Below are 13,326 nucleotides of genomic sequence, written 5' to 3' on the forward strand. Positions count from 1 at the left end.
TCAAAAACTCAATTTGGAATTCCTTGATTGTAATAATATTTCATTAAAAATTAAAACAAAATTTAAAAAACTATGTGGATGTTACAAATCGAGTGCAAAAAAAGGTAATTCTTAATGTGTGCGATTCGAAATTTCCTGTGCATGATAATGTGGCATTAAAAACTATGAAAATCTATGGAAATAAGTGACAGAAATGTTACCGTAAACCCTCAAGGGATTGCGAGTGAATCGTCAATATTTGAGTGCAAAATCGGCCATTCAAAATTTGTCGAACGAAATGATATATTAAAATCTTAAAGACCAAGTGAAAATCCGTTTTACTAACTACCCAAAAAATGATTGACAAAACCATGCAGATTCACTGTGTTCGGATTCACTTCAACGGATTGCTAACTAAACGGCATGGTTCAGAAGTAGCAATACGTTATATGTAATGGCATATTAAAATATTGAGCGTTTTAAAATCATGTGGATTTACATGTTGTTGATTAAATTTACATTAATTTATCATCTGTTAGTTAATTATTTTTGCTTACAGATGTTTTGATGTTTGTTTACCTTAAACACCTATTATTTGGAAAAATCTATTTTTTGGACTTGACAAAATAATATTGTAATAATGCCAGAAGTTTATTTAAAATTTTGCTTTTTTTGCTGCAGGGTATCCGCGCACCTGGAAAGTCATGGAAAGTCGTGAATTTCGGTATTGAACAAAATTTCATGAAATGTCATGATTTTTACTATTTTTTACAAAAATCATGGATAGTCATAGATTTAGGTCTCCGAAAAATCTAATTTTTAAAATAGAATCTCCCTCCCCTCAATTTGATCCTGTTCCAAATATCTGAATTTCTAACAAAATCACCACTCAGTCATATTTTATTTGAATATAAAATGATTTTATCCTGTTCTTTCAAAAAATGAAAGAAAAAATATCATTTCTAGAGCGAATTATCCTTTAAACTCTCTTCTGTGATTTAAGAATTATTATTTTTTTTTAATTTTATCAATTAAATTCTAGTTGAAGCAAACCAGTTATTGGCGAATTTTTTTTTCCTCGAAATGAACAGAAAAATCAGGAGTATTTCTTTCCTTTCTGATGAACAAGAAAAGTATCTTTAGAATATAATTCTGCAGAAATTTTTTTTTTGCTTTTGTATTTTTTCAACTATTTTATTGTTTCAACTCTTTCTTTACTCTGTTTTTTAAGTTTAAAATCTATAAATATGAAGAGTATAATAGTTTTGGTTATGCCTATTTCGAATAATGTTATTATAATGCTTTTTTTAATTTATTGTTGCGTTTTTGTTGGAGAAAATAGCAACTTCGTTAAGTCATTAAAACTTCTTGGAATTAGTCATGGAAAATCATGAAAAGTCATGAATTTGAATATCTAAAATGTAGCAGATACCCTGTAGCTGGAAAATGTTTTTTTTTTTTTACAAATTATAATGTCTAAATTTGTAATTCTCACCAATTATAATATGTACTGAATTGAATAAAAATTATATGAGCTAAAGCAATGAAATTTATCTATACTGTAACTTTTTTTTAATGATTCTATATCTGTTTTTAATAGAATAAAAAAGATTCTTGGGAAGAATCTATGAGGAAGAAAAAAGAAACTCCTACACTATGGAATAGTATTGAGCAAGATTTTCCATCTTTAGGTAAGCTGTTTATAGTCCTTTCGAAAATAACCCCCTTTATATTTTTTTCACATGTATGTTAGTTTTAAGGTAGTTACAAATGTTTATTTTTTTAACAACTGCAAATATTTATTTTGTCATGTTTACTGTCAACAGACTATTTATTTGTCATTAAATTTTAATTCTTCTATGAGACTTTATCTATACAATGTAACTTAGTAATCTCAAAACTCTTATACGTTTGAATGGCAGAGTATTAATGTGCACAGTGTTGCAAGCCAGATAATTACTCTGGTAATATAAAGCATTCATAATAAGAAAAGGAAAAGAATATTACTCAAGTAAGTTTTGCATAAATTGTCATTCAAGTAATCTAAGAGAAAGAAAAACGGTGTGCTTGTTAAGATGAGATCTTTCATTGGTTAATTAGAAAAAATATTGATTTTTGTATTTATAACCTAATAATCTTAGACGTTATAATTTCTAAGAACTATACCAAACTCACCAACTATTTCTGAACATTTAAAATCTGATCAAATGTTACTCCTTTTTAATGAGTATATTATATTCAACCAAAACTAGTTCCCTGTTTTGGTTGATGATTGATTTGATTAATTTTCAATTCGAAAATTAATTTTTTGGTAATATTTAGCTAAACTTATGTATTTTACTTCGATTCCATTATTAAGTTGAATTTTTTGTAAAGCTTTGATACGAACATCTGTAGCAAACTCTTTATCAGAAAAACTTCTAATCGAGAAATAAAAACTGAAAATTCATTTACCCTTCTATAGCTTTTTTAAAAAATAAATAAATAAAATCTTGATTTGATGAACTAAGGAAGATTTTGAGCACAATATGTAAAAATGGAAATTGGAGGATCAGAATAAATAATGAGATTTATAGTGAATATAATAAACCAAACATTGTAACAGGTATAAGAATTAGAATCCAATAGCTTGGACATATCCTGAGATTAGAGTTGTAAAGAAGTATTTAAGAATTATTAGATGGAAAACCGAAAGGGTCGAAATCTAGGGAAAGACCTAGAACTAGGTGGGGAGAGCAGGTGGAAGAGGACTTGAAATTACTTAAAATAACTGACTGCAAGAAAAATTTAACCAACAAATGAAAATGGTTTAAAATCTTGAAGGAGGCCAGGTCTCTGAAAGGGCTGTAGCTCCCAAGGTGATGATGTGAGGAAATGTTTCAGATCAAATTGGTTTTTGCTAACAGTTTGAATTTGAAATTTTTTTTAAAATTCAGTTCATTTTCTACCATTATCATGTAGTACAATTTTCTATTTTTTTAAAAAAAAAATCTGTAAAATAAGAAAAAAAACAAGACTTTGAGTAAGCATAGTGTTTTCGAAAATTATATAAATTTCGATTCAATTTTATATTCAAGAAGTAATAGAGAGGCTTGCAAGTTCATTTTAAATATTTTATGACACTTGCAGTGATTTTTAACTTTAAGAATTCAATATAGATTTGGAATGTTTGATTTTTGTTTAATTTAATCTGCAGTATTAATATATATACCCATAGTGTATGGAGTGCCCCTGATTTTTTTCGAAAGACTTTGATAATTTTAATTACAACTGACTTACTAAAAATAACAATCGTGAATATCAACAGTAGGGATGTAACAAATAGTGATTTGGCCGAGTATTATCGACCGAATAGCAATTTTTTTTTTAAATCATTAATAAATTTTATTTTTCTTAGAAATAGCTTAAGTCATTATTAAAAAATAATCTGAACTTAGCTGTATTATTGGTTTGGGGTAAAAGAAAAAAAAACTTTAATAGAAATGTTTAGGATAATAAAGATAATTAGATATTAAGATTCTTAGAAATATTTAAGATGAAAAAAATTTTGAGTGACTGATATTAAAAAAAAAAAAAAAAAAGTAAAATTATAATGTTGAAAAGAAAATAGAAAAAAATATTCTTAACTCTTAAAACAGAACTTTTAATGCCAAAAATAATATTTTCATTAAAAAAAATTACTATAAAACATTAAAAGAGATGTCTATCAGTAACGCTTTTAAAAATGCAGTGCTATCATAAAAATGTCTTTAAAAAAAGATTATATACAAAAGCAAAACAGAATGAAAAATCAATTTTAATTTTTTAAAGAAAATTTGAATGATTTCATTTTAAGCAGTTTTTAAAGTTTATCTCAAGTTAGGACTTTTTTTCTCCCCTTGCTTACTGTTTCTTCTCCACCTGACCTTTTCCGTTCTTCCGACTTTAGTTTGCTTTACTTTTGCAGGTTAAAACCATTGACCTTTGTATGTCATTAAAAAGTGGAAAACTCACAAATGTCTTTTGTTACGTTAATTGATTGTTATAAAAAATGCATGTAATCTATAGATTAACCTCAAAACTTGTAAAATCCTAGCATTTTGAAAATGATTGTGTGTTTCTCCAATTATTAATTTTTTCTTTCATATTTAATTTATATTGCATTTAAAAAAATATCAAATTCATAGTAAATATGAATTAAAAATGTCAGAATTAAAATTTTTAAAAAATGCGAAAATGTTTAGATTGACAGAATTGCAAATAAAGCACATCAAACTCCAATATCACATATTTTTTTAAAGATTGTATTAAAAAATCACATATTTTAAAAGCTGCACATATGTTTGAACCAATTGCGCTTTGTTCAATTTTATTACAATCAAATAAAAAAAAACTGAAGGTATCTAGAAAAAATTATAGAAGACATAATACTTATTAGAGAAAAAAAGCAAAATTGTGCAATTTACTCCTTGTGTTGCACACTCTTCTAGCTTTCGAAATAATCCATAGTATGGATTCCAAAATTGACAAAATGTAAATGAATATAAAAGTTTTTTCTCGAAGCATGTTATTTTATTGATTTCTTACTTAATCTTTCGAAACTCTCACTATTTTTTTTATTTTTGTGTATCATCCCTGTCCATTTTGTGTCAAATCCTGTAGACTGTTTCCTTTATTGATTTCTGTATCAATATAAATATTTCGAAATATTTATAATAACCTACTGGATTACTTTAAAAAATTTTGACAATTTTTTTATTTGAAAAAATAAATAATTAAAATAATTCATTTTGTTCAGAATCTCTCCTTGTGACCACTCGTCAACTGTCAATATGTCACAGATTGTGCACCTCTAACATATATTGTGATATCCCCCCTTGCTTTTTGTTGTTTTAACCAACTTATTATTCAAAGCTAATTTGTGTTCCATACTATAATTTCAGGAGGTTCTCAGAAAAAATCTCAAAGAAACGTCTGGACAGAACGCCAGCAAAAATTTGAAGAAGTTAAAAGTTTACAACCCACAAGTGAAGCTGAAGAGCAAAAAATGATTCAAATTGCTTTAGAAATGAGTAAACTTGATGTGAGAAGTGACGAAGCAAACCGAAAGTATGAATGTTTTTTTCTAATTTTGTTTTTATGGCACATGTATTATATATTAGTAATTTTACATTTCATGTTATGTTATTTTAAAATTAATTTTGTAAAAAATAAAGTAAATATGTGATAAGAAAATCATACTTCACCTAATTTATTTATTATCATTTATTTTAATGTCATAATCATTGGTATTTATTGTTTCAATAAATTAATGGCATTCCAATAATAATTAGATGTACATTGAAATATCGTTTTTTAAATCGTATGAATTGAGCGTTGTAATTCAAAGTTTCTCTATTGTAATCAATTATCTGTACTCTTTGTCCACTTCCTCTTCTTTTTTTCTTACCTCTAATAAAAGTTCTGGCATTTTTATCTAATAATTGATCCCTGCTAAATTAATGCACAAAATAAATTTTGCCAGTTTTTATTTTGTCAATGTAAAGTGCATGTGCTTTTAAATTAAATTTGGGTTGACATCAAATTATTGGGAGCAAATTTTCTTGATCTTTGAGTTTATTTCTTTTTTTTACATTAAAAAATTAAATAGCTTAAAAATGTTTGTTAACTTATATGCTATTGTACTAGTTTAATTATTAAAGCACAAAAGTAGTTTAAGGTTGTGGCAAAATGCAATTGAAAAGGTTGAGTGCTCCGAAAAACATGTAATATTTTTAAAGGAAGTATAAGTAGAATGGAATTTGATAAGTATGAAACACTCAAAGTTATGTCCTATTTTGAAAGTGCGTTTGTCAATATTTCGAAATTTTTCTTTTAAAGAGTTTGATCCTGAGAGTGTTATGAAGTAACCCTTTCTAATATCTTAGTTATTGCAATTTCATATTGCCAATTTAACTAAATAAATTCAAACTACTGTACCATCTAGTAAGAATATTAACAAGTTTACCACAAGTATATTAAAAGTGGGGATTTTTGTTATTAATATAATAACTATAGCCTTAAAAAGGGTTACACAGTAGTCGATGTTGAAATTTAAGCTTGAAGCTTACTGTTGCATCTTTCTTAAAATGCAATTTATATTTCAGGCGATTAGAAGAAGAATATCGGATGCAAGAAGAAATGTTAAAATTGGACCCAGATTACTTCAAAGAATTTGTTCCTGAAGATTTGTGCAATGTTGATAGTAATTTCCAATCAGAAGGATATGCAACAGCTGAGCAAAAGGGTTTTGCTCAAGATTATAATTCATCAAATAATAATAATTGGGATACTTGGAATGATTATTCAAATTATGGAGTGAAGAACAACTCATCTTCTAAAGACACTTCAGGTTGCGAAAGTATCTGGGACGATTGCTCTCGTGAAACAACTAAATCTGAGTCACAAAATTCAAAGCAGAAAGATTATGAAAGTATTTGGGGTGAGGTTGATGATACAAGTTCAAGCAATTGGAATAGCTATTCGGATACTAAACCTAAAGAAAACGTTGCCACTAAAAGTTCTTCGAATTATAACAGTGTGGATAGTTTTGATGATTCTCCTTTTAAAACATCTCAGAAACATAAAATGAAAACTGCCACTAAAAATTCTGATGATTGGAATGATTATTCAGGTTCAGGAAATTTAAAAAATTCAACTGCTAGAAATGGTTCTAGTTTCAGAAGTGGTAATCATCAGGCTGACTCAAAAGATAAATCACAAAATAGCTGGAACGATACTTCTGACTCTGGTAGCAAAAAAACTTCTAAAAATTCATCAAGTTACAAAAATGACAATCATTGGGATGATTCCGCTGATAAATCACATAAACAATCGACAAAGAATTCATCCAAAAAATCTGATGAATGGGATGCTTGGGATAATGGTGTAGATTCTAATAATTCTGATAATACAGATGCTAGATATAAAAGGAATTACTCTAATTTTGAAGATACTTCAATCGATGAAAAGAAACCTGCATCAGTAGGATTTAAAGTGACTAGTGATAAGTTTAATAGTAATTCTGATAAAATAGATAAAAGCATTTCAAAGGCAGATAATAAAAAGTCATCTAGTTCTGGCAAAAAATCAACAGAAGATATTAAAAAAGTAGTTGATTTGTTTGGAGGATGGGGATCGGCATCAGATTATTCTAGAAAACCCAATGCAAATGCTAAAAGTGAAAATAACCTACTAAATTCTACAGAAAACTCTGACTATGAATATAAAAATGCATACCATCATAAAGTTACTAAAGAACAATCTGAAAATCTTTCAGCTGTAGCTTCCCAAAGCCCAGCTAAGCTTACAATGCAAAATAGTTCTATAAAATCTAAATCTTTTATAAATTCTGATAAAGGATTGGAAGAAGTGGTCGAACTGAAGCTCTTTGAGGATAATGAATCTGCTAAAGAATCTCAAAATTCTTATTTCAACAGACAAATTAGTCCTATTTTGGAGGAAAGTTCTGAAGCTAAAAATAATTCTTTAGTAACAGGTGACCACTTAACAGCGCCAGCTGCAAAAACATCAGATTTTGTAAAATCTGATGTACTTACTTCAAGTGTTTCCAATTTAAATATTTATGAGCATAACACAATTAACTCAGAGTCTTTAAATGAATCGAACTCATTAGTGAATGAAAGTCTTCCCACCAATTCAAGTTCTGTTTATATCCATTCTCCAAAGCCAGCTTCTGAGTCACTTGAGTTTGGTGGCATTTCAAAACCAATTGAATCTTACTTGACCCCAGAATTTGTTGAGCCTTCAACTCTTAATACCCACTCTAGTAATTTGAATAACATCACCATAAATGAAACATCGCAATTGAATAAATCTAATGATGACCAAGTCGAGTCCCCCTTTAATAATTCACCCTTAGTGTTGCCACCAACTGATCTCCCTTCAGAATCACCTATTAATCCATTACTTCCCATCCACCCAATGACAGGCGGCTTTATTAATCCTAATATGATGTCTGGAATGAATCCAAGTATGGTGCCTGGATTAGATCCAAGTATGATGCCTGGGATGAATCCAATGATGGTAGCTGGAATGAATCCACTCTTGATGCAGCAGATGCTTTTTCTTAGTAATCCTTTTCTTGCTAGTCAATTTCGAGCTATGGAAATGTACTACAGATCGATGGGTATGGCTACTGTGCCGCAAGGCATGTTCCCTCCGCAGATGTGTTCTACTCCAGGCTTAAATGGTAGTTCCTTCCCCAACGCAACAGATAACAGTTGTGACATCAACACTATAAATGCTCCAGTTCCTCCTAATAATTGTGACATTGATACCAATTCTCCATTAATAAATCCGCCAATCTATACTCCAAACAATAAATTAAGCTTTGCTCTAAATGACGATGGGGATTCAAGCTCTCACATTCTAAAATATGATCCCGATGATGCCGATTCATTGCTGCAGCAATTTCTTGACCCTTGTGATAATGATAACTTTATACCACCACCTGTAATGCCCAAATCCCGCAGTGGAAATCCTGCAAACAAGCAGATACCCTCCTTCACGCCTGAAGCATGCAAGCCGGTTAACAGCCATGCAAGTTCATCTGTTGATCCTGCAGAATGTAAAGATAATATTGGCAACAAGAATACAAATGATTCTTACTTTTCTAATTCAGGAGCTTCTTGGAATGGAACTGTTTCTGCCAAAGAACCAATTGCTGTCAAACCTGAAAGCAACGGATGGGGGGACTTCGAAGATTCTAATGGAATAAAATGCAACTGGAATGATGAAGTAGATGGGTGGGGAAATGAAAATTATACCTCAAAGGCTATGGGAAACCCTTCCAAATATGATTCGAAGAAACGGAGCGTTAATCGACAGCCATCTAGTCAACCTTCTTTCAGTCGTTACAAGAAATGAGGGTATACAAAGAATTAACCTTTGGATTTTGATATTGAATTTAACAAAAAATCATTTTTTTAAAAACTATTTTTTCTACACAATTTTCTTTTCTAAGAAATGATATTTAGTGTTGTAAATTATGACAAGCTGGATACTTCTAAAAACCTTTTGTGTGTAAATCTTACTAGCCAAGAGAAAATGTCTTAATGACTTTTATTAAAATTATTAGGAAAAGTACGAGTACTTTTGATTTTCTGGAGTGGAGATACATATTTAGATTATGTTCAGAAACTGAAAACCAATTTGTTAAAAGGAATTGCTGAGAATTTTTACTTTTTCGAGAAATTTTTCTTTCTTCTGAGGTTTTTTTTCCCCATAAAAATAATTCCTCGAAATCCAGGATCTTTTCCTTTTTTTTTCTCCTGTCAGACTAGTTATACCTATGACACCAATAGATTTCGTTATTTTAAAATACTTGTTTGAATCGTTTGCAGTTTAGCTTTTGGTGCTAATTATTTCTTTATTGAATCTACGTAAAAATGAATTGTGGTTTTAGGAATTTAAATAGATTAAAAAATTAAAGGAGTTATAATTAGTGTGTTTTCATTCCTTTTACATTATCAACAGTGTTATTCTAGTTTTACATTATTTATTTTATTTAGTTAAATATATTTAAATTAAACAGAAAATAAATATTTGTTTTAACTAATTAAATGTTTGTTAATTCAACTGCAGCTTGAATTTTAAGGAAACTTTTTCTTCAATCTTTCTTTTTCAATGTCGATGTCTTCATATATAGCTTTGTTATTAACGTTTTTATCTTACACAATAGAAATTTTTTAAAAAATTTTGATCGTCTTCTTATAATTTTTCTTGTTTGATATTGTAAAAAATTAATACTTTTTCTTTTCAAAGTAATCTTGTATACAGTGGCCACTTCTCTTATTATTGTTAACTCTCACGGGCTCGCATCTCCACTGAAATCTACATTAAGTGGTGTTCTGTAATTGAATATAACTGGTGATGCTAGATAATTAAGTCTATAATTGGGTAAAATACCATAAATTTCAAGTAAAAGATGTTTTGAAAATGTATGATGGTTTAAGATAATAAAAAAAAAAATCACTTGAAGTTTTTTAATGAAATTAAATTAGGTATTTAACTTCCTATGGAAAAATAATTCTCATTATTTTTGATCATTTATCTGGGTTAACTTTTATTATTATATCACTTTAATTTTTATATACTATCTCTATTTTTGGTAAAAAAGAAATTTTAAGAAATTTTTTTTTAATAAAATCAATCCACAAATATTAAATCTTTTGACATCTTGGATTTGTACCTTTATATTTTGGAATGTTACAATTATTTTGATGTTTTTTCAAAGTACATTGAGATCAGTTTCAAAAATATATTCTAATATTTATTACACTGTGTAGTTTTTTGAGTTAACTTTTGGTTGGTTGGGGCAGTATGTTCAGTAACTATTTAAGAGACAGGTTGTGCATTCCTAAGGTATAATAACTATGACTACTTTATACATTATTAAAAAGTGTTAAAGAAAATCATTTTTACCTAATTTCTTTTCTAGTGAATTTATTTAATAACATATTTCATGTTTAAGTGTTTTTGTGTTAATGTTTAAGTCATATGTAATATTTTCTGAAGATCTGGATATGCAATGCAAATATTATTAATATAATTTAATGTGCTATTTTTAGTGAAATAGTTTGGTAAAGTTTTAAAATTTTCCCACTTTTTTTCCTGTTTTTTAATAATTTTCAAATTCTTTATTATATTTCTAGGGATGTTGTAAAATAACTTTACTGCCAAAATTTTTCTGTCTTATTCTATTTTTTAATGTATGATCTATATTACAGATTCTATAAAAATAATATCTATAATATAAATCTTGATATAGATTCTATAAAAGTAAACTAATAAAACTTAGTCATCCAAATTTATATCAATAGTTTTATTTATATATACTAATTTAGAATTTAATAAATAAAATAAAAAACTAATGTTTCATTTCTCAAAGATTTTCAAAATTTTTTTAAATGCTATATATTATAACCTTTTCCTTTATAATACATTCATGCCTTCGTCAAAAGTTATTTATAAACTTGCTGTGTTTACTACATAATATAAAATATGATATCCCCCTAAATAAGTGGAATTTAAACTATAATATAATTGGTTATATATTTCTAGCAAACATAATACTAGTCTCAATTTTTTTCAAATTTATTCTCGTACTTTCTTTCCTTAAACTCTTATGCCTGAATGTGAATCTTTTCTATCAGTCTCCGTTTTCTTTAAAAATTGATATTTTTATACCAATTTTATTTGAACTTTTAAATGAATTTTAAAAAAAAAACTTATGGTGAGAAATAGATCTAATAATTATGATTTGCTTTTGTTTGACTTGCTTGTAAAGGTGCTTTCGTAACATTTGTACAATTACTGTTAAGTGTGTGATGTTGAATTACTGTGTAACAAACTGAATTAAAGCTGTTTACCTGTTAAGATATCAAAATACTTCTGCTTAGTAATAAAAACTTAAGGTATGAAAACTTGTTAAGTCCATTTAAGAGATTTTTGAAAGACATTTTATAGAAATAAACAGTGTTAGAAACATTTAAAAGAATATTCTTAAGATAATACATTTTTCGGAGTAAGTTTTTCCTTTTCATAAACTTGGTGCTCTAGTTCATATAATACAGTTTTATTTTAAATAAGAGTGTAAATCACTTGTAATGAAAAGTTGTCAAGTTTATTAAAGCTATATAATAAATTTAAAAGAAAAAAAACATACAGAGATACGAGTGAACCCTATTTCACAATTCAACTGATATTGTTAAATTATTTGCTTAGTAATTGAAAGTTTAAGATTCAAGCACTTTGAGGAGTTATAGTAAATTAATTTTCTGCTAAGTAATTAAAACTTGCCAAGTCCACTTCACTTAAGCAGTTTTGAAAAGTTGAAGAAAAAATATTGTTACATGCTTTATGAATAATTTAATTGATGTTTAAAATTCAGTAACTAAATAAAAATGCATTTTAAAGCAGATAAAGAGAGACAAGAAAATTACAACCCACTGGGTGTTTATCCTTTCCCGAATATGGGTATTGTGGGCCTGAAATATTTAAGTTATTTTTCTTTTCATTTTTTGCTTAAAATGTTGTTTACATGACTGTTAACTATCGATTTTGGTGCAGCATGTCAGATTCTCATGCTATGTTACTTTACTTTCAATCCAATCCAATGATTCCGTTTCATGTTTAACTCTTATAAAGTTTTAAAATAGAAATGCTCAGTAAATTAATGTTTGCTAGATGTTGTGTTAACAGTTGTGATTGTAAGTGTAGTTGTTTGTTCTTTAAAGTTATGTTGTTATTGTATAACACTTTTGCCAGACTGTTTTAAAATGTATTATCAATATAAAACTACCTATGTGTATTTTACTGTGTTGATTATTCCAGTTAAAATTTGGAAGAGCTTATGTATAAACAGAACATTTATAAGATGTGTTTGTATGAAATAATTTACCATGTCTTGTCAATTTTATGAAATGTTAATAAATATTCAATTGTGAAGTTTATTAAGCAGTTTAAATACGAATAATGAAAAACAAATATTTTTAAACTTAAAGCAAACTTTTTCACAAGCATAATTGATTAATTTCGAAGTGAAAAAAATAGACTTATTAAAATTTTGTATATGATAAGCGAAATCTCCTGTCCAAAATAAAAAATGCATATGTATCCTTTTTAATGTTGGTACATATTTCCATACTGAATTGGTACATAGCACGTGCATCCCATTGATTTAACCTTTCTTTATTTAATAAGAACTGATGACAAAAAGAAAATAACAACTGTAAAAAAGTTTTAAGTGGCTATCATTATACTAACTCATTTGTCGTATTGTCTCACAATTCTTGAAACTTCTCCCCACTGATTTAACTTGTGCTAACTAAAATGTATTATTAAAAACATGCTAAAAGTAAGCAACAGATTACTGCTGTGCAATTAAAAAACAATGCAAGTGCTTCACAATAAATTTTCAGAAAAGCAGCTTCATAACTATTCTTTCCCTTCCCAAGACCTTATCAACGCTAAAATAAAATTTCAGGAAAGTGATAAAAAAATTATTATTTTTTTGCAGAATAATGCTTATACAAATATGGCAATACATTAAACTTTTTTTTCTTTCCATTTATGTTTTATATTGCAATACAGTAGATTATTGAAGATGAACTTCCTTCTCATTATTAAATAAAAAAAATCTTTCTTTATGCATTTGTTATTTATAATAAGTTTTTTGAATTTAGAAGTTTACTTAAAATTCTCTCTTTTAGACTTTTTTTATTAATTTCTTGCTATTATAAATAAACGGAGTGTCATGTTTAAAATGAAATTTCTAAATCATTAATTTCTAATTTAGCTAAGACA

General features: G+C 27.6%; 1 protein-coding gene across 1 annotated transcript in view; it reads left to right on the plus strand.

Annotated features, from left to right (window-relative positions):
* The window catches only part of LOC147806305 (uncharacterized), a 38,804-nt gene extending 28,842 nt beyond the window's left edge, over positions 1–9,962 (plus strand). Inside the window, exons 5-7 of the mRNA XM_087169135.1 lie at positions 1,580–1,670; positions 4,902–5,067; positions 6,105–9,962. Coding sequence (XP_087025261.1) covers positions 1,580–1,670; positions 4,902–5,067; positions 6,105–8,886 — 3,039 coding nt within the window. The 3' untranslated portion in view covers positions 8,887–9,962. The remainder of the gene's footprint in view (positions 1–1,579; positions 1,671–4,901; positions 5,068–6,104) is intronic.
* The last annotated feature ends 3,364 nt before the right edge of the window (positions 9,963–13,326 follow it).

Source organism: Parasteatoda tepidariorum, chromosome 8 (genome assembly GCF_982258835.1).
Source record: "Parasteatoda tepidariorum strain Cologne lab strain chromosome 8, Ptep-v5.0, whole genome shotgun sequence".
NCBI classification, from domain to species: Eukaryota; Metazoa; Arthropoda; class Arachnida; order Araneae; family Theridiidae; genus Parasteatoda; species Parasteatoda tepidariorum.